Genomic DNA, 25246 nt, shown 5'->3' with positions numbered 1-25246 from the left:
GTAACAGTGATTTTTCTCACGGAATAGCTTAGCGGGGGCAGTTATAAAAAAGGGAAATAAAACACCTCATTAAGATCTTATAAACATAGTAAAATTATTTATTTTTGTTATTTTTTTTTTGTCTTTAAAGATGTATATATTTGGGTGTTTTGTACAGATTTACGCCATTAAACGATTATACGCGTTTATTTCATCTGCAAATAAAAACAAAACAAACAAACAAAATACAGCATTCACATTTTGGCGCATATTTTGCTGCTACATAGGAAAATGCAAATATAGCACATATACATCGCCATCATTTATTTGAGTATTTTTATAGAAAATTTTGTTGTGTATTTAAATTTGATTAAGTGAATTGATGTAATGCATCCATGCCATAGATGAGGTTACGTGCTATTTTGGATTCCTTGCATATTTACATTAACGTACAAATACATATATGTATGCAAAATTTTATTTTTGTATTTTTTTTTTAATTTCGAATTCAAAATTTCAATATTGTCTTCCTAGTAAAATTTTGTAATTAAAATTTCCGCATACAGAAAATAATTTCGCATGCATTTACAAGTTAACATTACATTTATACAATTGTATATATATAGTATTATATTTTAAATGTTTGTATACATACATATGTAGTAAGACAGAGATAAGATCTTATTCATTTGTATGTTATGCACAGCTATTTTTGTCTATTTTTAAATTTTATGCCTTTAGAACAAAAGATAAATTTTGCAACATTGTTGCAAATTTATTTCAACGAATATATACAAAACAGTATACGCATATAAAATATGCGAATATGTATATATACACATATATATATTTTAATAAATTTTATTGTATTTTTCATATAAACAATCTATAATTACAATGGAAGACTTTGACGCATTAAATTTAACATTTTTTTTTTATACTTTTAACATATAACAGATTTTCCTAAATTTGATTTAATTTGGTACTTTTTGGTATTCTTTTGCATAAATTCATATTTTTATACACATTATTTGTCTATTGTTTAATATATATTTTTATTGTTATAGTATTTTTTTTTTAATATTTCCAGTCCCCATTAGAATTTTATTTTCTGAGGTGTTATATAGATCAACAGTCCCTACATATATGCGTTTACAATAAGTTTTTTTTATAAAATGATAACAATGAGTCTACCTAAACAACATAAAAGAAAAACAAATTTTTCCAACTAAATCCCGGTTTGCACCTCTAAAGGAAATTATTTCTAACCATAAGAAATGTATTGATATATTTCCTAACGAAAATTCAATGAGACATTATTATCGATTCTTTACATTTTGCTACCCTAAGAAATGCATGTCAAAGTTGTAATATTGGCACTCAATGAAATTTCCTCTAACACAGACTTTATGTACTTTTCTTGGAGTAAATGTCGTTGTCCATTTGTGTCACTTTAAGATTTTGAGATATACATCCAGAATATTTTTTCATTTCTTCATTTTCATAGAAAACCAAATAGAGTGAAAGAATTTTGGAAAGCCTAATACTCAATAGTTTATATGTTGATTTTACAATGTTACTTGAGAAATGTTAAGCTATTTTTTCTAACGAAAATGCCGTGAAGAATTAATTGCGATGGGTCACATTTCCTTAGTTGAGAAAAAACTATTTTATCGGACCACAATAAATTTCCAGCGATCTTTTTTCTATCAATAGAAAACTGCATTGCAAGCAAAATATCGAATATTTCCACTTTGTTCTCGTAAGTCACATGCATAAAGCAGTGAAAACTGCCTTATCGGCATGCAAGGGAAATGTACGCTATAAGTGCAGCTTAGACAAAAATTCTTGTTATATGCCGATAATGCAATTTTATGTATTTCTTATGGTACTGAAAGTTCTCTTCTAACGGATTTTTCGCTATTAAAAATTTCTATGGTTATCTTGAATTAAATGCATTTTTTCATAGTACTCTGTCCCACCCAGTTTTAGTCATAATATTCCCCACTCGTATCTAAAGTTTTTATGAAGCGTTTTTAGTAAAATTTCTTCAAACATTAGAATGACAAAGTATTTATGTTGTAATTTGTAATTTGCTATATGAAGTGAATCGAATTTTAGGATACAAAATTCTTGTTTTGGTTTAGTTATGGATTTTTCCTATTTTGTCCACAGACTTCTTTCTTTACTTTTTGTTATTGCACCTTTGTTTGAAGATAATTGTATCATGCAAAAAAAAAAAAAAACAAAAAGGAAATAAAAAGAAGTAAAATATAAAATAAAAAAGTTTATTTTTTTTAGTTAACAATACACTTCATTTGTATTTCAATTTAAGGCAAAATTCGAACTTTTAAAGCTCATCTACATAAATATTGAATACTTTATAAAACGATAACAAAACACATTTATAAAATATTTTTTTTTTGTATGTATGTATATACAATATATGTGCAGCTGAATTACTCGATGATTATTAGGATGATAACCTTTGTTTTGAACTTAAAAATAAAATAAGCGTTTAATAAATAAATTCTTAAAAATGTACTATGTATAAGGATGAGTTTATGTTTTTAAGAGGATGTTGCTTATAAATTTAAAATATACATATAAATTAGTTCCCTCCCAATACTTAAAATTAACACATAATATATTGCTAACTTTTTTCTAACAAAAAATTTTGAAATTTTAAAAATTTGTTGGAATTTTTTTTTTCAGTATTCAGCCAGAAATACAGCTCTAGTGGAATTGTTGCTAACCATAGAAAATGCATTGCTACCTTTGCTAGCGACGATTCTCTAATGACTTTTTATTTTATTGACTGCTTTCTGACATGCAAACGAATCGATAGAGATGCATTATCGAGCTCTAAACATTGTTGTTGTAACATTCTTTGATGTTAAGTTAGCATGCTATGATATTAAGCTATTGATGTAAATACCAGTCCCGCAAACATTTTTGAAATTTTGGGTAGATCTATCGTCAACATAATTAATTTGCATTGCCTTGTAAAAATTGGAGGATCTAATTAGATATAATTAGATCTCAAAATTGTCCACTTTAGATCTATGCGGATTTACCCAGATATGATGAGATAGAATTAGATATAATTATATATAATTCCACATATGACGATATCTAACATCAGATCCAACCATATATAGGGATAGATGTAATTATATCTAAGACATTAGATCTAGGCCAATATTGAGATCTGAGCAGATCTGCTTTCATAGTAACTAGATATGATTAGATCTTACCATTTTTCGGATCTAATCATATCTAATTGTATCAAATTAGATCTCTCAATTTTTACTCGGGGTTTTTTGCTCTATACCTCTGGCTATCTACAGCTGAAGAAAAAGTCTTGAGGCGTTCTTATTGCTTCTTTTGAACTTCTTTCCATAAGAGATGCTTTAAAAGGCTGTTGCCTTAAAGGCATGCAAATGAAAATTTCGCCAGACAGACATATGGGTGTTTTCATGGTTGAACGTTTTCTTGCCGCTTTCAAAAGCATTGTTTCAGTTTCTTTTTAGGATACAACTCAACTTTAGATAAAATTTCCAAGTTCATATAATGAGCTAGAAAACGTCATAAGAATGCTGCGGAGATGAGTTGTCGACCACACTTCTGAAATGGTCTTACAACTTTCGGCTATTGTCTTCAATTCGCCTGCAAATTTCTGACGACAACCTTTTGCTACTTCAAGCAGTAATTGCAAAAGATTCTTCCACGAACAAAAATGTTTGCATAATATCACCCCACAAGGTTATCCCAGAACCGTTACCATTGTATTGTCGCAATGATTTAATTTACTTAGTTCATCATTGGCATCACGTTCTCGCAATCTTCGCGACAATGGTGGTGCAAATAGATCATAATCGATTTGTTTCAATGATGTGTCCAGATATATTTGAGAATTATCAGCCAAATTATAATGCTCCAAAAGCCAACTGGAACCATAGCCAATGGTCAAGGTTAGAATAAAACCCAAAACGGAAAACCATAGATACGATAGACGATATAGCCAGAAATACTCCTGTTCAGCGGGTACACTAGCAGGTGTTGTGGCACTCATTGTTTGACTTATTGTTCCATTTAAAGCTGATCGCATCACACTTAAGGATTCAATCCAGGTTGCATTGGGAGCAAAACACTCTTCATTACTTAATTCTAAAGGCTGTGGTGGAGGTTTGGGTCCACCAAAACCTATCCAAAATGAAAATAATAGACCCAAGAAGAGACCTATTAGAACACCTCGTTGATTTGCTCTGGTGGTACCCACACCCAATGTGAAGACCGCCAATAAGGGACCACCGACTACTCCGAAAATTGTGAGCGATGCTTGAAGTACGCCGCTACCCATTGAGCCAGCACTAAATGCTAAAGCTATACACACAATTCCATAAATGCAGGCGATAATTTTTGATGGCAGTGTTGTACTGGAATCGGTCATAGTTTTGTTGAAAATTTTCTTATAGAGAGGTTTCAAATAGTCCTCTAGGGTGACCGCCGAGAGAGAACTAACCGATGAAGAGACTGTCGAGAGACTGGCAGAAAAAATACCAGAAACAAAAAGACCGCATAGACCAGGATATTCACCTACAAAGAAAAGTAAATATTTCAGGATGAATGATAACATGGTGGAATATTAAAAAATGTTAACAAAGAAACAAATATAATATTATTGGAGTTAAGAGAGGTTTACCGCCTGTGCATTAATTCATAATTTCTTAAATTATTTGAGAATGGTCCTGGGTCTGTATAAACAGTAGGTTATCTTGCCAAACGTAGCCATCATGAAGTCGATAGCGTCGTCTTAAGGAGATTTAGAGTTAGAGCTTCTTACGCAGATGAAATAGCCCGAAATTTCCGAAAGAATGTTGTTACCGATTGCTTATTCATACACCCAGAAAAAAGTGCCTTCGAAACTAAAGGAAAAAATTTTCATCAATATAGTTTATCCATTTTATTTCCATCAAGGTAAATTTTTGTGAAAAATAATAAAATTTACTCGTTTCAGTAAAAAAATCCTAAAATGTAAGCAGTTAGGAATAGTTCATTAACTAGAATAAGGCATGAAATTTTACTCATACTATTTTCTTCGCTGGGTATAAGAATTTACTACTGAAAAAGAAAATTTTATTCACCGATAACAAAGCATTCGTAAAAATAAACAAAAACCGAACTAAAACCAAGTTTCCTCAAAATTAGTAAAATTTCTTATAAAATGATAATTGCGACTTCCTTTATAATAGAAAGTTTTTCATACATACGAACAACACTTGGCATAGAAAAATATTTTAGTTCATTCGTACTAAGAAGTATGCAATCCTTTCAAAACTTAAGGAAACACACTTGTTAGAATATAGGAAATTTTCCTAAATTTCTATTGTCTACCTGTAATCGATACCTGTCATCGTAATCGATGTGTTTGCGCGTGGGTGTAATCGATATATTTGCGCGTCGGTTGTTTTTTTAGTTGGAATCGCGTTGTTTTGGTATACGGAGAGATTGTTAAAAAATAATATGGTAAAATAATATAATAAATAACAAATAAAATATATAAAATATTTGTTATTTTAAATTAGTGAGAAAAATTTTCGTTTTTTTAAATAAATCTATCAATGTTCGTGATAGTGTATAAAGAAAACACCAGCAGAATAACAACCCTTTCATTTGTCTTCATTTTGGAATCTTCAATTATCAGGTAATATTCAGTGACGCTAACCTTTTGCAACAAAAATGTTTTATGATTTTTTATATTTGTAGGTATTGAAATTGTAAAAGGAGGACAAAATCGTTAGGCAGCAACTTATTAAAAGTGAAAAGTACAAGAAGAAGAAAAAGTGCGTTTTACAGTTGATAATATCACACGGAAATTGGAAATAGTGGAATAATAAACTAATATTTCAAAGAGATTCGATGCTGTTGATTCTTAATAAATATATTCAATATATTAATAAAACATGTCTTTTATTGAAGATAAAATTGCTTATAGAAATAAATAAAATTGTATTTAAAAACGAAGGTAAGCAGCTCTAATTATGAAGTAAAAGTTTTACCACAAATGTGTAAGATTTGTCGAAATGAATGAAAAAATTTCAATAAAATCATTCCATATATGAATTCAAATTAGTTAAATGTTTTCATTCTGTAGTATAGTGGTATATAAATATAGGAAAATGTTAACTAATATATGGAATGCATTATTCCTAATTTCTACGAAAATCACATCGTTCAAACAAATAAAAATGTCTTTGGCGCTATACGAAGTTCAACTTTCTTCACAATGAGTTCATTTTAACTTAAAGAAGGGGTCACTTTTTTCTGGGTGTATGACACTTGTTAAAACTGCCATGTAGCATGTAAATGAGATTTCTGCTAGAGGTTTAATCAAAAATGTATTTATTGAGTTTCTTATATCCGTTATCTACTGTGTTCCAAATGTATAATTTGTTTGGTTAAGTATAGAACATATGTTATACATTTTTTCTCTCAGTGTAAAAATTTGCAAACCTGTTGTTTTCACACCAACGTGTGATATTCATTATTTACTTGATTCTCATTTTATTAATATAGCATCATCTATTATTAGAATTTCTAAATATTTTCCGCAAATAGAAAATCAAAATACTTTTCAATTATCGGCCACACTTTGTAATAAAATTATTTTCATTTTATAAATACCCATTTGCATTACATTGTACATTGCATTATTTAATATTTCGTTGTGTAGTAAAAGACAATGTATTGTAGTTAGAAAAAAAAATTTACTAATATTTGCCTTATTTGATCACTTAAAACGATTGTAACAATAATGTTGTTACAATATATAGTAACAACATTATTGACATGGAAACGAAATCATAACTCGATATCTGGCATTGGCATCTTTAAGCCTGGGAGTTACATTTTTTTTAACGATATGAGATGCATTGCTAATTTTTATAGCTAAAATTTCGATAGGATCTGTTATGAATTTTTCACAATCTGTTTTATCGGCATGCGGTCTGAAGATCTAGCAAAATTTCAGAAATCCATAGGTACTCTGGCTAGCGAATTTTTCATTGTGACGATGTTATCGACACTTTCTGCCATAATAAATACATAGAAAACCGCCTCATTGCCATGCAATAGGAATTTTCGTAAGATCTACATAGCGGGCTTAAATGTTTAATTCGAATGCGAATAATTAATTCGGTCGATACGACAGTTAATGTTACGTATATAATGCGCCGTCCAGACTATAAGTTTATCAGGACGACAGTGCTCGTGTCGAACATATCGCAGATATTGGCCACACTATATGTTATGTCCAAAGACATAATCGATACCGCAACTTGTTAATGGGATCGATAACACATTCATCGATTATTTAGTCATCGCCGACAATTCGTATCGATTGGCCACACTGTAAAATTCTTTGCAAACGCAGACATTACGCCCGGAATAACTTATAATGTAGACGGTGCATAAAGGATTAAACCCAGTTTTGTTATATGGATTTATTTGAGGGAATTAAAAGTCGATAACAACAATTTTCGAAATTTTTAATAATACTTTCAAACATCTGTATAACGTAACCTCCTACTAATGCACTTCAAAGGTTTTCTCATTTTGTATTTTGTGTAAATATAAATTGGAAATTTTACTTACCCATAGTATCTACAGCAAATAAAGGCATTAGCTGATCCCTTGACTTAATACGTCCTGCCAAAAGAGGATCACATTGCAGATAGTAGTAATACAAGGCCAAACCACTAAATAAAGTGCTAAAACTCAAGCAACACAATATCGGTAGATTCCACCACAAGGCTGCCTGGGCACTTTTCAAATCTTTCACACTAAGTAATCGTTGTACCTGTGTCTGATTTACTCCATATAGAGAGAGATAAGTAACCATGCCCCCAATAATTAAGCTCCACCATGTATGACGTTCCGTGGGATCCGGGGAGAAGTTATTAAAATTCAAACGCTCATTTTCTGCAGCCACAGCCCAAATCTCTTTGAGACCACCAGCTTTAATGGCTGATACAATAATAACAGCGAAAATTGCAGCAAACATCAGTATGGACTGAAAGACATCAGTGATGAGTACGGCTTTCATACCCCCCACAGTGGAGTAGAAGGTACACACAATACCTATGGCTAAAATCGCTGTAACCTTGCTTATACCAGTGACGGCTTCCAAAGCCAAAGCTGGAGCATATAGAACTATACCCATATATAAAATCATCTGTATGGAATAGGCCACAGAGGCAGCCATGCGCATACTGTGGCCGAAACGTCTCTCCAGGTACTCGTAGACACTAGTTGTTCGCATACGATAGAAAACTGGCAGGAATAGATAGGCTGCAATGGGTGTGCTTATGACATAGGAAAAATTGATGACGGCAAACATGCAGCCATATACATAACTCTCATTTGATACTCCAAGAAGAGTTACGGCTGACATAAAACTGGCCATTAGACTGAATGACACAGGCAAAGCTGACATACTTTGATCAGCCATAAGATATTCCTTTGTAGTCCTTTGTTTTCCGCCAGATAAACGATAGTAGATACCAATCATGGCAGATATAAATAAAATAACGATTAGCACTGCATAATCCCAGACATCGAAATTACTCATGATGACCGAGTTGCTGAGAAACTTAAAATATTGCAAATTATTCGTAACTTAGACTTTTGAGCCTTTAGTGTTATTTTTTTTAGTTGGGATGAGTGCACTATTATAGATGAAACAAGGTATACTGGTGGGCTTAGATACGTCTTTTATGTCTCAAAATCATCATTGGCTTGCTTATTTATTCAAGGTCATAGTTTTATCCTTATATGTACGATCCTCTGCCTAATGGCTGAATTAGTTTATAATCTGCAAGAAAATAAAAAATATAGACATTTAAAAACAACATAAAAAATGTCCGCTGTTCTAATAAACATTATTGCTGTCTTAGTTAACCCCTTGGAAGGCATAAGTATTTTATCCAAAAGTAGACATAATGTTTATAAATTATAAAGAGTAAAATTTTAAATCTAATATTTATTTTTTCAATATTATTTTTCATCAATATTATTTGCTATATTGGCAGGCAACTGCAAGTTCTCTTAACGCTATTACCACTCAAAAGAGAGTATATTGAACTCTGAAATTAAATTGGTTCGCAACATTGCTTTCAGTGCTTATTCAACACTATATAATAACAATAAATGCATAAACCAATTGAAATGATAAAGAAAATCTTAATGAAAAATAATTTATTTATGTCCATGTTCATTGGCAAAAGTATTCCATTTCTGATGATAAACAACTTTTTAAGTTTAGATGGACAGGGCATAATGTGCCCTGAACTTTGGAATTATTATTGTGCTAAAGTAAGGTCATATTAACGTAATGATAAATGAAATATTGATTAAACATTTGTTGATACGGTTACTTTAATGCAGGTCAAGTAGTAGGTCTGTTATGCACAGAAAAACTTATCAAAATTTTATGAACATTTTTTTATTCTTGTCAACTTTGTGAATGCTAGCCCTGGTTGAAGGTGAAGAGTTTGTCAGTTATTTAATATGGCTTATTTCTAAAAATTTGAAGCAAATATTTCTTTTTCCAATTTTTATAAAAGACTATATAATATTTATTTGATATTTTTTTCAAAATTTGAAACCTCATTTCAATTGTGTTTACAATCTAGTCTTTCAATCGGCTTTTTAACCTTGAAATTGGAACTTTCCTGGCTTTAGAGGGCTGTTTGGCAAACTTAAATATATTTTTTTTGTCCCTAGTGGTCTGCATTGTACCTGCAGACATTTTTATTGCAGATAGCTACTAAGATCAAATAAAATGTCTGTCGATAATGCAGTTAGCATATATTTCTAACACTTAGGCCTTTGTTATGGATAGTTTACACTTTGTTCCCATAAGAAATAAATACATATATGTCAAAACTGCGTTATTGGTATTCAACAGGAATTTTATTCTGGGCTTCAAGCGGAAAGTCATCGATAATGTTAGTAAAATATGATCAATCACTAACATTTCGTCAGGGAAATTTTGGTAACTGAAATAGTCATACATTTCTTATAAGTATCGAACAATTGAGTAGTGGTGCTTACCAGGCTTTGTATATTACTCCCATAATAAACTCACTTGGAACTGTATTATCGGCAAGTAAAAAAATACCCTTAAGCGCGATATGCAGCTCTGGCATAAATAAGAAATGCATTGCTATGTTGCAAAAACCGGACTTGAAAACACGCAGTCTATCTCTGTATTGCCGACATGTGCCAAAATATTACGCTAGAAATACATAACTTATTTAAACGACTAGATTCGTTCAATGACACTAAAATTTGTGTTAGCTATTCTAGAAAATGCAATACAATGAATAGTAAAAATTTGTATTTCCACTCTTTTTGTTTAAATATGAACCATCAACACTGTCAATTGTGAAACTTCGACTGCTATTGTTATGGTCTAATTAATAATATATTTCATTAAAAAACAATTCCACGCTTACTCCATTTACTTAGTATTTTAATGGAACAGCTTTGGACTTTGTCCTTTTTTATTTTGTAATATGAAATCGCAAAAAAGCTTAAAAAAAATACGGAAAACGTATTGTTTAAATGTTAGTGAATTGGATAGATATATTAAATGGGTTAACAAGAGAAAGCAATTGATTTTATGTAATCTGATTTTTTTTGCTTTTCATAAATATAAATAATAAAACTGAGACGTAATACGAAACTCAAAGTTGAAATTTTAGTACATACATTACTAACAATAAAATGGTTAACAGGAATGGCTTTTTCTTAGCAAAATGGATGGGTAAATTTCAAATATATTCAAAGTGTGAAAATATTGTTAATAGATTTGTTAATAATAACTGTTAATAGAGAAATATAAGCAATCGATAACGTCGTTGCACTGCATTTTGGTTAACAAAAATATATTGTGGCATATTGAGCTACAACATAAAACTTAAAAGCATGTCTCCAGTGCACTGAAAAAATATTGTCGCAAGTTCAAAGATTTCTTGTTCTTAAAAAACGTATACGAATTTTGCTAGGCATAGGAGACGTATTTCTCTGATATAAAGATTTTTCCTTGTCCAACACTGATAGAAAAAGTTTCATTATATTAACGAAATGTTTCATTAAAAGTGAGCCAATAAAGGTTAGGTTATCAGGCTCACTTAGACTATTCAGTCCATTGTGGTACCACATTGGTGAACTTCTCTCTTATCACTGAGTGCTGCCCGATTCCATGTTAAGCTCAATGACAAGGGACCTCCTTTTTATAGCCGAGTCCGAACGGCGTTCCACATTGCAGTGAACGCCAATAAAACAAATTCGTTAATACAATGAAATTTTTCGTTATTATAACGAATTTTCTGTTAATCGACGTAACGTTTCGTACTATTAACGATTTATTTCATTGTATTAATGAAAAGTTGTCGTTATATCAATGAAAAATGTTCGTTGGCTCAATTTTAAGGAAATTTTCTTTGTGTGTACAAAGCATAAGAGCGTTCAAAAATAGCAGATATTTTCCAATACTCTATTTCAAAAACGTTTTTACTTGGAACAGAGCATAATTTCTTCTTAAAGTCAAGTCTAAATTTGGAAATTTAAGTTGTTAAAACATTTTTTAAGGACTTTGATAGCACATGAAGAACAAAGCTGAAACAAGGACTACAGTGAAACCTCTCAAACTTATACTCTGAAACCCGGACACCTCCGAAAGTTATCTTGGGACGTTTGATTTATTAACACATTAAAATTAACCTCTCAAACCTGGAAACCTCTCAATGCTGGACAAAATTTAGGCGATCGTGGGTGTTCACCTTTCAGAGGTTTCACTGTAAATTAAAATTTGTTTCCTAGAATCAAGTACGCATAACTTAAATGTAAAAGAGAATAGTGTCTTAATGGTATCCTTGCATCAATCTCCGCTTCTTTGGCTCGAAATCATTATTGTAAAGACAAAATCTTTGGAACCGGACATGCTTTTTTCAGTGTAGTTTATTAGAATTATTTTTTTTATCCCCACACCCATTGCCCTTAAAAGATTTTCTTGAAGTGTACACAGGAAAATGTCCATACTAAAATAATTTAAATTTATTTTTATTCCAAACAAATGTTAGCTCAATTTTTCAAATTTGATGATCTAAACATGAGTATAAAATTCGCATGACCTTACAAATAAGTCCGATGTTATTAAAGCAGAAGAACATTTTCTTACGATTCCTAAAAGTAGTAAGAATAAACTAATGCACAGTAAATATATCTATGATTTGGCGCCAACGAGTTTTTTTTTTTACTTTTAGATAATTTATTTTGTGTTGTATTAAAAAGCAGAACAGATTATTACATTTTCCTTGTTTTAACAACGCTTGTTGGAAATCTCAAAAAGTGGAGTACAATTTTGTTCATTTTTCCCATAAAATAGTTTACTTTTTTCTTTGTAATAAATAATAATTGAAAAGTCGGAGGCTATATTAGTAAATTGAGGTACTTGAACTTTAAATGGGCATTAGAATAGAGAAACGACTTTATTTTCAATAAAAAAAAATTAAAAATAGCGACTAACTTAAATATCAAATTAGTATTTCCAATTTATTTAAGATCAATTAAAATTTTCAAAATAGCGACTAACTTAAATATCAAATTAGTATATCCAATTTATTTAAGATCAATTAAATTTTTCAAAAAAGCGACTAACTTAAATATCAAATTAGTATTTCCAATTTATTTAAGATCAATTAAATTTTTCCTTACAAATAAAATTGTTGTAGGTCTAAAGATAGTTACATATATTTTCGAATAGTTAACTTTATAGTAATAATTTAATTATTTTATATACATATATTTAAATCGTCCATAAATGATTATTCATTATCTTTTATTTACATCGTTACTTAATCACAAAACGAATCTGAAAATGTGCTTTTCATATCTCTCTAATGAAAAAAAGCTAATGTTTTACGAAAATAACAGGCAACGTAAGTTCAAGTTCAATGTTCAGAAATAAAAGAGTAAAAGGGAGGCAGAAACAGCAAGAGAGCGAACCGGAGAAATTTCATTTGCGAGTGTGAGAATTACTGTCAAAAACCTTAAGCTATGTAGCGAGAATAATGCTTTAGGAGGAGGGTTGATTGTTTTCTTGAACGTATAGGAAAAGTGGTAGTAAAAATATTTAGAAACTAAACAAAAACAATATTATTTGTCAGCCCTTTCAACGATATTGACCAAAACATATGAATAGGAATTTTTAGGCTAGGTCATTTATTCATGCTACACTCAACAAAAATTACAGGTAATGACAAACATAAAAACCTATAATGACTCGTTCACATTAGGCTCAAAATCAACTAAAAGTGGATCTGAAATCCTTTTTTATAAGGCAAATGACAATCGAAATCTGGTTAAAGTGGATATTGGAAGTGTAATGTAAATGAGGTATAAAATTATAATATGAGAAATCATAGAATCAAATTTGTTTTTAATGTCTTTTTAATGGGGTTCTCCTTACGAAAATTGAGAATTGTATTTTAAAAAAGTCACATTTATGAATAACTAGTATGTGCAAACATTAACAACAAAAATGTAATCTTCCAAAACAATGTAATGATGTCCGTCTATCTGTATGTTGTGGGATGTCCAAAAAGGTCCATTAAAAATTAATTATATACATATATTTGTAAGTCATAATATAGGATAAAAATTTGCCTTTATAAAAAGATCTTCTGGTTTTTTTGTGTATTCTTGAGCAACGAAAATTTGAATTTGGATTACAATGCGGCTTGTGTGGCACAAAAAGGGACAAGTCTTAGTGAAAAAGTAAAAATTGAAGATTTACCTTGTTATAATATAAGACTTTAATGTTTTTCTAATTATACAATTATTTTTCGAGCTTTATGGACAGATATAGATTAAGGAACATGGTTAATAGAGCCATTGAAAAGAAAACGCCAGATACAAATCTATACACGCCTGGACTGTACATGTTTCGGTTCGGGCGAATGAACCTTTCCACAGCCTTTAGTATAGATCTGGCTGGGAGAGATAACTCAATTTTGGGCCCTTTTATGTGTTTGATTTTTTTTAATTCCGAATTTCTTTAATATATCATAAAAAAATTAAATATCTTTTCGTTTCCAATGAATAATATTTAAAAATCACTAAGTAGAAAACACGTCGATTATACACTCATCTAATGACTAATGTCTATATTTTTGAATACATCCAAATAAACAACTTTAAAACACCATCTCGGTTTCAGCCACTTTCTCTTTTTCCCATTATCTTTTTAAATAGAAAGAAATTTTTATTTATTTATTTAGATACATATCTCCAGTTGAGAGTAAAAGTCTATGCATCGTGTATATATACCGGTTTGTATAGATATTTGCCGATAACCTGTATTAATTTACATAAATAAACATTGGACTAATGACTGCAGGGCAAAAATTAAAACCGAAGAAATTTTTCTATGTTCGATGTTAGAAATAATTTTTCGAAAAAAAAAAACAATCCGTTATGGGTGCAATTGATTCCACACATTGCAAAATGTGATCAATTAATCAACTAAAGTTTTATAAGAAATTTCTGTTTATAAAAAGAAATGCTAAACGATTGGTTACAACTAGCTTCCAAAAGTAATTTATAAACTGTTTTATCGGCTTGGATATAATTTTTAGATAAAGCCCGCAAAATATTTTTAGTCAGAGAAAAAATAAACGATCGATAACAACGGCTCAGACAAATTTCGCGGATAAACAACAATTAGACATGTGTTACTTATACTAACATATCGGTAGCAAAAATACCAATTTTATCTAAAGTTTAAAAAAATTGTATATTGGTAATTGCGAAAAAAAATTGATACCACTATATCAGCTGTCTGGATTTATACACAGTGAGTAAAATTTCCTTTGTTTTTGTTTTAATTTTTATTATTTTTATTTTATTATTACTTAATACAATTTTTGTATTGCTAATTTTATTTTAATTTTTAGTTCAAATAGGATCACAATTTATTGTTTACTTTCGATATTCAAAACAATCTATGGCGGTAAATATTTATTTATATATGTACTTTTTGTTTATGTTATTCACTACCGCTTTATATAGAGGTAAGTATATTTAAAAACCAACATTAGAACTGAGGTAATTATATTTCACTTTAACATAAGGTAATTATATGTTTTTATTTTTACAGAAGGACTGTTTTATTAGTAACTCTCGGGATAATATCACGTGTTTGTGTGTGTGTGTTTTCATATTGTCATATTAGTGTACAATTCCATTTGTCATTTATTTTGAATCTTGATTTCATGTTAATCAAAACAAAAAAATTGCGCAGGCGCTTGTAAATTTTATTAAATTTTGTTTCACATTAAAATCGTTTAACCATATAGGTATGTATTTATCAAACAAAATATATAAATTATCACATTGAAAGTATTTCACTTTGAATATTTTCATCGCTTTTTGCTGATTAATTAATTTTAAACACGTAAAATTAATACATAACTTTGCGCTAAAAAAAATCAATCACTTTTTCGTTCTTTATCTTATTTTTGCACATGTTTCATTTCATTTTTATTCTGTTTTCTACTCTCTGTTTTGAAAATTAGCATATTATTCTTAAAACGTAAAGAGAAAAGGTAGCAAAACAATTCATTCATTGAGATTCTTACATTTTCTGTTCTACTGTTTGAATATACCACTCTCGTTGCGTGACTGTCTATAACGACCGAACCGTACAAACTGATTACCATGCTTACTTTTGGTTGGTTGGTGGATGATTTTTGTTTTCTCCACTAAAAGCTTTAAACAGTGCTGCCACCTATTTGCCATGAAATATTTTTATATATTTTGTTTACATTTTTTTTTTCTTTTTTTTTGTCAAAATTTTCGGTTCTCATTAATGATAAGTACCAAAAATCAATTTTGGTACATTGAATAAAAACTCAAGTAGGTAGTGACCTGCTCTTCAAAGTAGAAACCCAAAATAAATTGTCCTTCGTTTGGAATACGAAAAAAAGCAACTGTCTGTTCGTGCAATTTTCGTTCGCCTCGAAACGAATGAAACGATAAAAATTATTCGATGATATCTCAAAAACTAGAGTCTGTCGAATCAAAGTTGATTCAATGTTCGATAGCAAATCATTAAGGATGAGTTCATTGCAATATTTAAATATATCTAACATTATTTTAGTTTTACTCGAGACGATTTTGAGTCGATTTTCGCGATTACTTTTTCAAAAATAATTATACCTTTAAATGAAAATCAAAATATTTCTGTTAAAGGCGGTATGCACCTCTCGCGAAATTTTCTGTAGCAAAAATTTATTTAAGTCTACAACAAAAAACGGGTTGTGTATAGAGTGTAGAGAAGCATAATACATACAAATTTTATTTATTTGTTTCAAATATTCCTCAAATAAATTGTTGATTATTTACAGACCTTTTAAAACTTTTACGCACACAATGATTGTAATAAATTTAATGTTTGCTACCATGAGTTGTCTCTAAAATATGCTTGACAATCCTGTTATGAACAAAAATTTTTTAAATACACCCATAGAAAAATTATTACCATACGGGCTCAAATCAATACCGTACGTTATTGATAGTTAGCCAACCCCGTATGGTACAATATCAATACCGAACGGTACAGGCGGTACACAAAGCATGAAAGTACCATACGGTATTATGAAAATACCAAAATGGTATTAAAAATAATACCTTAGCGGTATTAATATTTATACCATTAAGTTATTGATGTATAAACAGTGTGGTATTACCAAATAATACCAAAACGGTATTGGGTTTAATACAAACCCATACATACACTTCAACAGTTTTTTCATGCAAAATTATTCTTTGAATTTTATGTCCCATCACAGGCTCTGTATGCCTCAAGTTGACTGTTGTGAGATTTGGAAAGCTTTTGTATGTCTCTTACGTATCTAATGAAAGAATGGTTCCGAATTAGTAAATATTAACAATACTAAAACATTTTATACTTACGAATACTTCGCTATATCCACAAATTTAGTTTTTTCAGTCATCATGTTTTCCAAGAAATATTGCAATTAACGCGTCTATTTACTCTATGTGAACAAACTAAACTACTAAGGCGACAACTTAGTTTTTAACAACGGCGACATATCATATGCTACGGGTATGTGATAGTTAATACCATAATAATACCGGATGTAAATGATTTGATAGAAAGTGGTATCAAAATTAGAAGGTTACGTGAACCAATCAATTAATACCAAACGGTAATGGCCACGTACCGCCTTTTTTTCTACCAGTGTAGCAATGCATTTCTTATGGGAACGAAATTTTTCACTAGAGGTGCATACCGGCCTTAAATCTTGACGAAATCTAGATGAAAAGGAAAGTACGCACAGATTGAGTTAAATTATTTGCTCTGAATCGAACTATTTGAAGAAAGTAATCGCGAAAATTTCAACGCGAAAACCGAACATAGTAACGGCCTTTACATGTGAGATAGAGGAATAGGGCATAAACAAGCGAATCGTTGTTAACGACTTCACGGAATTGCAATATGTACATTTCTTATGGAAAGCGGAAATTTCCGCTTGAGGTGCATACTGACTGACCTTTGAGAGAATATATATTTTTATCGATAGCAAAAATTCCGCTAGACCTGATTAGACATTTAAACTATTTCAACTTCTTAAATATATATAACAGCATACGCTATATTTGCTAATAGCACAAGATCGCATTGGGACAATGATCCGCTTCTGCTTTCATTTTCATGACAGTTGACGTCGAAGTTTGAAGAACGTTATTTTCATTTCATTTTTGGTTTTAAGTTCAATCAAAAGCCAAGGAAGCAGCTATAGTAAGAGTTTTGTTACCGACATTGTAGGTATGTCAACGATTGTTTACATTTTCTCCCAGAAGAAATTCATTGTAAAACAACCTTAAGGCATGAAAGAGGAATTTTCATCTCTCAAACAGTCGATAACAACGTATAACAATATTTTCGGTAGCAAAAATACAAACGCATTTCTGATGTGTAGCGGAAATTTCGCTATACCGTACATTAGAATTTGAAATATTGTTTTATAAAGGTGAGTACTAAGTTGGATTGTAGCCGCTAAAGCTAAACCAGTAAAAATAAGAAAAATATGCATATTTGTTGCAAATTTTATTATAACTTGATGGGGAATAGCCCAAAGAAAATTTTCACAAAGTTTGTATTCCTTAAAATGTATTCATTAAATTACTAAAGAAAAGTAATCGTGAAAAATGACGATTTTAACGGCTAAAGGTGTGTATTAAGTTCGATTTAGCCGGTAAAATCGCCATTTTTTCACGATTACTTTTCTTAATTAATCCATTTTGAGGAATACAAACTTTGTGAAAATCTTCTTTGGGCTATTCCCCATCAAGTAATAATAAAATTTGCAACAAATATGTATAATTTTATGCCTTTTTTTACTGATTTAGTTTTCACTTTAGCGATTTTAGCGGCTAAACTCGAACTTAATACCCACCTTTAAAAATTTCTATAGAGAATGAACGAAGTAATGAAATATAATCATTGACCGACAGACAACACAGAGTTGGCAACAGATTTTCGCATTCGCTGGTACCTTTATTGTGTTTTAGCTGCATGATAACAGCTGTTTTTTAGCATTGTGGCGATGTTCATTAACAGTTTTATTTATAGTGGTGTTGTTTATTTGCTTTGACATTTATAATTTTATTCAGCCCGTCTGACAAACGGCTCCTGAGGAGTTTATTCAAACATCGAAGGAAATTTACTTTAGAAATTTGTGTGTGGTTATGGACTTTACCATCATTGATTATTATGGACCTCAAAAATCCCGTTGCGGATATTGTAAAGGGGTAAAATGCTCCATTAGCAGTGGTAAGTATGTGAATGATAGACGGGCTTCTGAAAATTCTATTTTGCAAAAAATGAAATGTGATTACAGTACTCGTTCTTAAGGGATAAAAGTACAACCAAATACTTTGCGTCTTAAAATAAATGTTAAAATTTTTGGAAGAGCAATTCTTGTATTAATTCCTACTTAATACATAAACATTTGTCATCAATGGTTGATTTATTGTATTGTCCAGTGGCGTATTTCATTAGATTTTTCAACTTTAACTATAGGGACTCTTATCAACCAAAGAATCCTTGCAGATGTTCTCAGACAGATGTCTGATCGCTGGAAAATGACATTGCGGTTTCATTTCATTTTTTTAACAATTAGTAATACAAAGCCTTTGAAATCCTTTATCTTCTATACTTATAAGTAATAATGTTCTGCCAGTCTCAAATTGAATATATGTTCCCCTTTTGATTGTGTTCTTTCTACAACTACAACTCAATACATGTACCACAAAATCATCAATTTATTTTTCGTGTTCGTTCAGACATCGTGGATGGGTGCCTCAATGTTTTAAAATAGTACAACAAATAAGGTTAAATAAGCCCTAGACGGTTAAGTAGGCCCTTTGAATCTAGAATTGTTACTTTTAATGTCGTTTTTCGCCGCTGGGTTAGAATAATAACAAATATTATTTGTGCAAAAGTGTAAATTTCGGAGAAATAATATTGGTTCTTTGTTTTATTACTTTTTATCTTCGCCTTTAGCAAACAGAGGAGTCTACTTTTCCAGACGGACAAGTTTTTATTTAGAAAAAACGTATAACAAAAATAATATTGTATTGTTGTTAGTCAGCAAAAATGGAACGCAATAAAATTTATATCATTTTTTAATAGCATTTGGTAAACGTTATTCATCGTATGTTCATATAGAGAACCCCCGTATACGTTACCCCTTGCACTCTGTGGGTTTTCGCCGATGGTTTTGTTGAGTTAAATATGAAATCGGGTAGCAATCATCGGGAACTGTATTATGAATCACAGGTAGCAACTCTCCCAAACTCTTTACATGTCTTAGAACCCCGACATGACATTATTTAAAGTGGCAGCCCCATTAAGATTCAGTCTCACTTAGACTATTCAGCCCATTGTGATGACATATTATTTACATAGAGCAACTAGTCCGACCGAAATGCCTAATGCGTCGGTCAGATATAATACTTCTATGAGATTTCTAGCGACATTCGTAATATCGTTTTCGTTTTAAACACCCGTTTCGAGAATCATTAAGTTTACAATGTTTTTACTCTCTAGAACAATACTCAAAGGAAAATATATAGACGTTTACGCCAGAAAACTTCTAAAGTTAAAAAAGTTGGTATATTTACCTTTTTATCCAAAGGAAAAGTAAAGTTTTTCGTTGAACCAATGCCCGTTTCCCCGACTTTTCTGACAATTTCGGACAAATCAAGAATAAAGTTTCTCGTCAAATTATTTCATGTATATTTGATATTTATCAGATTGGACATGTAAGTAGTATTTAAGTTCTCTCATGTTTCAAATTTCAATTGAAATGATGCACTTATCCATAATATCTTGAAAATGAAAATGTAAAATTAATCCCAAAAAAAAATACTCAAATCGAAATCTCGTAGTATAGAAAATTTTATTTCACCCTTACTTTTTTCTGCAGGAATGCATGCCTACACTATGACCCCAAAAGATTATCAAGACCTAATTGATCGAGGTTGGAGGCGTAGTGGTCACTATTGCTATAAGCAGGACAATACCAAAACTTGTTGTCCTTCTTACACAATTAAGTATGAAAATTTAGTTATAGAGCAACATACATAGATGCTAAATTTCCAATTTCAGGTGTGATGTTTTAAATTTTAAAATGTCAAAATCCCATAAAAAAATTATTAAACGTATGAATCGATTTTTGCGGGATGGCAAACGTGATAAGAATGAAGAAGTTATAGCGAATGTAGCAAACAGCAAAACTGATGGTGACAATATAGAAGATGGTAGTAACATTATTGGTGATTGCAGTATAAGAGATGAGGTGCAAGCACCCAATATCCCTTTGAAGGATGTAAATGTGGAAGCTTTTGCAAAAGCCAATGAAAAGGACATTTTAAACGAGGAAGGAAGGTGCCAACCAAGTTGTGAAACCAATTCAATGGGGACAAATAACAATAAAACTAAAATGAAGGAAACACCCGACAGCAGCAAGAAATGTAAGTAAGCAATAAAAAGCTTTAAAAAATAGCACATACCCCTAAATCAGTTGTTAAACCATAAAATGGTACACTTGACATTTTTACTTTTTGCCTTTCAGCTACAGATTATGTGAATCCTCCATGTAAAAAAGCGAAACAAATGCGTCTGGAACGCAAACTAGCTAAACAAGCTGCTAAAGGGTTGCCAACTGTCGTTGAGTGTAAGGGACCCAAGAATCAAGAGAAATCATTAAAAGAATTCCTCAATGCATCCAATCCTGATGACAAACATAAGTTAAAGGTAATTTTATAAGTATAACAGACAGTTATAACATTGGCTTTGCAATTGGGTACGTTTGGTTATGGTTCTAAGTTTTATTATACAAAAATATATAGGCATTATTTTAACAGTCGGAAATATAACTTCATTTCGTATGCCCAGTGTCTACGAAATTAAGTTATGTCGTAATTTTCTAATTCTTAAAACTTTTGGATTTCTATTTCGAAATTTTCGTCTACTAGAGAAGAATCTAATAAGTTCGATATTATTGTTTTTATTCTTTTTAAAAACTTTTGCAGATCATTTTAGTACCTGCGAATAAAAACATTTACACAGATACGGCCTTTGCTTTATACCGTAAATACCAACTAACAATACACAATGATAATCCTGAACGTCTTCAACCAAAACAGTTGCAACGCTTTTGTTACAATTCCCCATTGAAGGTAATTTCAATTAATTACTGTCTTTTTTTACATTCTTCCAGTTCAAGGTTATACATGTTAAAAGCGAAGACTTCTTTAAGACTTTGCCCATAAGCTATGCTCTGTATAAGAAATATCAAACTCGTATACACAATGATCCGCCAAATGAGGAACAAGAATATTTGGACTTTTTACAACGATCACCATTGAAGGTGGATTTTTTTTATTAAAATTTGGTTTATAAATTTGTTTTACAAATCTTATATATTTTTTTTAAATACTTCTTTTGTTATAACTCCATAGCTCTCTAAACCATCGGATGGTCCTTCGTCAGGATATGGATCATTTCACCAACAATATTATCTAGATGATCAACTAATTGCTGTAGCTGTTATAGATATTTTGCCATATTGTGTTAGTTCAGTGTATTTCTTCTACGATCCAGACTATAGCTTTCTTTCCTTGGGTACATATAGTTCCCTAAGGTATTTGTGGGCCCCTTTATTGACTCTCAAGTTGCAATGAGGTATAATAATATGTTATTGATTTTCAGGGAGATAGAACTCGTCCAAGACCTTGCCAGAACTGTGCCTGCTCTTAAATATTATTATATGGGTTTCTATATACACTCCTGTCCAAAAATGCGTTACAAAGGCAAATTGTCCTCGTCGTATTTATTGTGTCCCGAGGCCTATACATGGCATCCACTCACGGATGGTATTATAATTAGGCAATTTGATTTTTAAAAGCATTGAAATATATTTATATTTTAGAAATACGACTTAAACTTGACACTTGTAAATACCAAAGGTTTAACGAAGATCCAAATGCAAAAGATGACAATGAGTTTAAGGATAGTGATATGGATTTGGTATTATTGATGATCGACCAAAGAACTTATGTCAAATATCGTCAATATCGTGAGGTATGTTTTTATTTTGTTTTTAATTATTTGTATAGTATTTGAAATGCTTCTTGTGCCTGTGGGCTCACCTACCTCAAAAAGCGCAAATTTACGGAACATAAGAAAAAACAACACAAAAAAAGGGCATGATATTTTTAGAAATTATGCAGTCGATTAATAACATTAATCGACTGTATGCAATATTATTATCTTGCATTCCAAAAAAGCTTCTAATAGTAAGGCTTGCTTAATAAATAAAGCCTAGTTTTGGCAGATAAAAACTAAAAATCCCTTTTAAATACCCAAAAAAAAAATAAAAAGAATCCTGGGAATTTATTGAATGCTGTAAGGAACAGAATACAACAGGTAATATATGAAGTGTAAATTATAACATATAAGATTAAATGAAACTGTTTCCTCAATCATGTTAAAATGATTGTAATAAGAAATCTTTTAATTAAAAAATTGTGGCATATTTTTAGGCAGCAAGAAAAAATACCATTTAGTTCAGTTAGCTATGGTTTCATAATACGAATCCACTGCCTATGTCATACCGATAACATGAAACAGTTTTTAAATTTAAGACACATAAATTAAGTTAAATGTATTTTTTTCAAATATTTCTTTTTTTTCCTTTATCAATCTTCGCAGATTACTGGTACTGACGATCGTGATTTAATTTTTGAATATGGAAAACTGGTGGGCAAACCTTTGGCACATCGTATGTTATACGTGAAAATGTAGTTATAAAATAATATCGAAATATATTGGACGACATTTCTTATAACTTCATTTATTAGTGTTTTAAAAAATAAGCTGAATTGTTAATTATTTGTAAATCCATTTAATGTGATTACACCATGTACTTTGTTTCACTATTAAAATAATCAAAATTATATCTAACGCTACAATAAAAAACGCAAATTAATTAAATTAACAGAGTTTTAACAAAGTGCATGAAGTTCGTTTGGAGTTGAAGAAGCTGTTATCAACAGTTTGGAAAAAGATAACAAAAAGTGAATACTGGAATATGTTAGTATACGAATAAAACAAATAAAAGATGACCACTGTGTAAAGTATAGAGCATGAGGTGAGCTTTTTTTCAAATATTCTATCGGATAGTTATTAATTTAAATGGTAAACATAACCATACATATTCTTTGATTTTCTGATATTTGTTTAATCAAATTATTACGATATTTAACACGTTTATCAACAATTAGATAACATCTATAAAATACAATCTTTCAATCTAATCTACTTTTGCCAGCAACATAAAAAGTTGTTGGTAATTTAAGCACCTACCTTTATTAATTTATTTATTTTTATTCAATAATATCAAGCCTCAATGGTCGAAATAACACTAGGAAAAGTAATAAATTAATAATAAATCAGCTCCTAAAGAAATGAGGACCTGATTAATATTATCTTAAAAATATAAATTAAAACAATCTTAAATTAAAAAAATAAATAGCAGATGTGAGCTTTTTCTTATTATTTTTGCACAAAAACTCGAGCTTTCCCATAACAAAATAGTCTTCAATTTCGTTTACGTTCATTCATATATTGGTAGTATTTTTATTGCTTTGGTCGGTAACAAGCTCTTTTGGGAGTCCATTGCGTTTTTTCTTATTATTTTTGCACAAAAACTCGAGCTTTCCCATAACAAAATAGTCTTCAATTTCGTTTACGTTCATTCATATATTGGTAGTCTTTTTATTGCTTTGGTTGGTAATAAGCTCTTTTGGGAGTCCATTGCGTTCATGGTATTCGGTGCCAATTTATTTCACCATGTTCGATATTCCTGGGACATTGTCTGGAAACTCGTTATCAAGCCATATGTTTTCTTCAACTGTATGTTTTCCTGTAAAAGAAAAAAATATTTTATAAACACAAGAAATTAAGTTTAATAATCATATGGATACAATACTAAAAGAGCTATCTATGTTGCAGGGGACTTTTCAACAGGAGGTCAAGGAGTTAATTCTATTTAAACGTTTCTAATTTATTTATTTGCTTATTTATTTATTACTTTTTAGCATCTTTTAAAAAGGTATCTTCTCAATTATGAACAACAAACCTTGAATAGTTTCATCATGTATTGTCTTATATACATAAATTGCGTGTTTAATGTGTGAATTCTATACTCACATATATCTGATAAAGATCAGATGTGTTATCATTATTTCTATTACAGATAGATAATAGCGGTTTTATTTATCTTTGGTAGCTTCATTGACGTCTGACTTTAAATTATCACGCGTTGGGTTATTTGTCTAGAATATTAGCGAAGGTGGAAAAACTGTCCCACTTGAAAGCGAGAACTAAAATTGAAAATAACAATAAAATTGCTTTTGGAAATGTTCCGCTAAGGACCCATATCTGAAATTTATACCGGTGTCTCAAGTCAGGCCCAGATATGCCGTGGCAGAGATATGGAATCATTTAGCAGTTGTTTAAAAAAAAATAGTTTTGGTCTTCAATTACGAATTTAATTGATCCAATTAATTTTTAATTGAAATTTCTTCAATCACAGAATTGATA

At 30.5% G+C, this 25246-nt stretch overlaps 2 protein-coding genes across 5 annotated transcripts; one reads left to right on the top strand and one right to left on the bottom strand.

Moving 5' to 3' along the window:
- Positions 1–69: 69 nt before the first annotated feature.
- LOC142237871 (putative sodium-dependent multivitamin transporter) lies at positions 70–15765 on the bottom strand. The gene is made up of 3 exons (XM_075309328.1): positions 15687–15765; positions 7636–8854; positions 70–4578 (listed from the first exon to the last, which is right to left on the bottom strand). The coding sequence occupies exons 2-3, from the start codon at positions 8609–8611 to the stop codon at positions 3746–3748; spliced, it is 1809 nt and encodes a 602-aa protein (XP_075165443.1). The 5' UTR covers positions 8612–8854; positions 15687–15765; the 3' UTR covers positions 70–3745.
- A 2964-nt stretch (positions 15766–18729) lies between these two features.
- Ate1 (arginyltransferase 1) lies at positions 18730–23635 on the top strand. Of its 4 annotated transcripts, XM_075309326.1 has the most exons (10): positions 19900–19915; positions 20186–20400; positions 20565–20691; positions 20747–21111; positions 21213–21394; positions 21861–22010; positions 22102–22283; positions 22352–22515; positions 22572–22723; positions 23354–23635. In XM_075309326.1, exons 3-10 carry the CDS (start codon positions 20567–20569, stop codon positions 23444–23446), a joined length of 1413 nt encoding a protein of 470 aa, XP_075165441.1. In that variant the 5' UTR covers positions 19900–19915; positions 20186–20400; positions 20565–20566; the 3' UTR covers positions 23447–23635. The 4 variants fall into 4 exon arrangements, with proteins under 4 accessions (XP_075165440.1, XP_075165439.1, XP_075165442.1 ...); XM_075309325.1 differs by lacking the exons at positions 19900–19915; positions 20186–20400; positions 21861–22010 and adding exons at positions 18730–18907; positions 21673–21819; XM_075309324.1 differs by lacking the exons at positions 19900–19915; positions 20186–20400 and adding an exon at positions 18731–18907.
- Positions 23636–25246: the final 1611 nt, after the last annotated feature.

The sequence above is a fragment of the Haematobia irritans genome, chromosome 5 (assembly GCF_050003625.1).
Source record: "Haematobia irritans isolate KBUSLIRL chromosome 5, ASM5000362v1, whole genome shotgun sequence".
In the NCBI taxonomy this organism is placed as follows: domain Eukaryota; kingdom Metazoa; phylum Arthropoda; class Insecta; order Diptera; family Muscidae; genus Haematobia; species Haematobia irritans.
The sequence above is the reverse complement of the archived record's forward strand: the minus strand, read 5'-3'. Positions and strand labels throughout refer to the sequence as shown.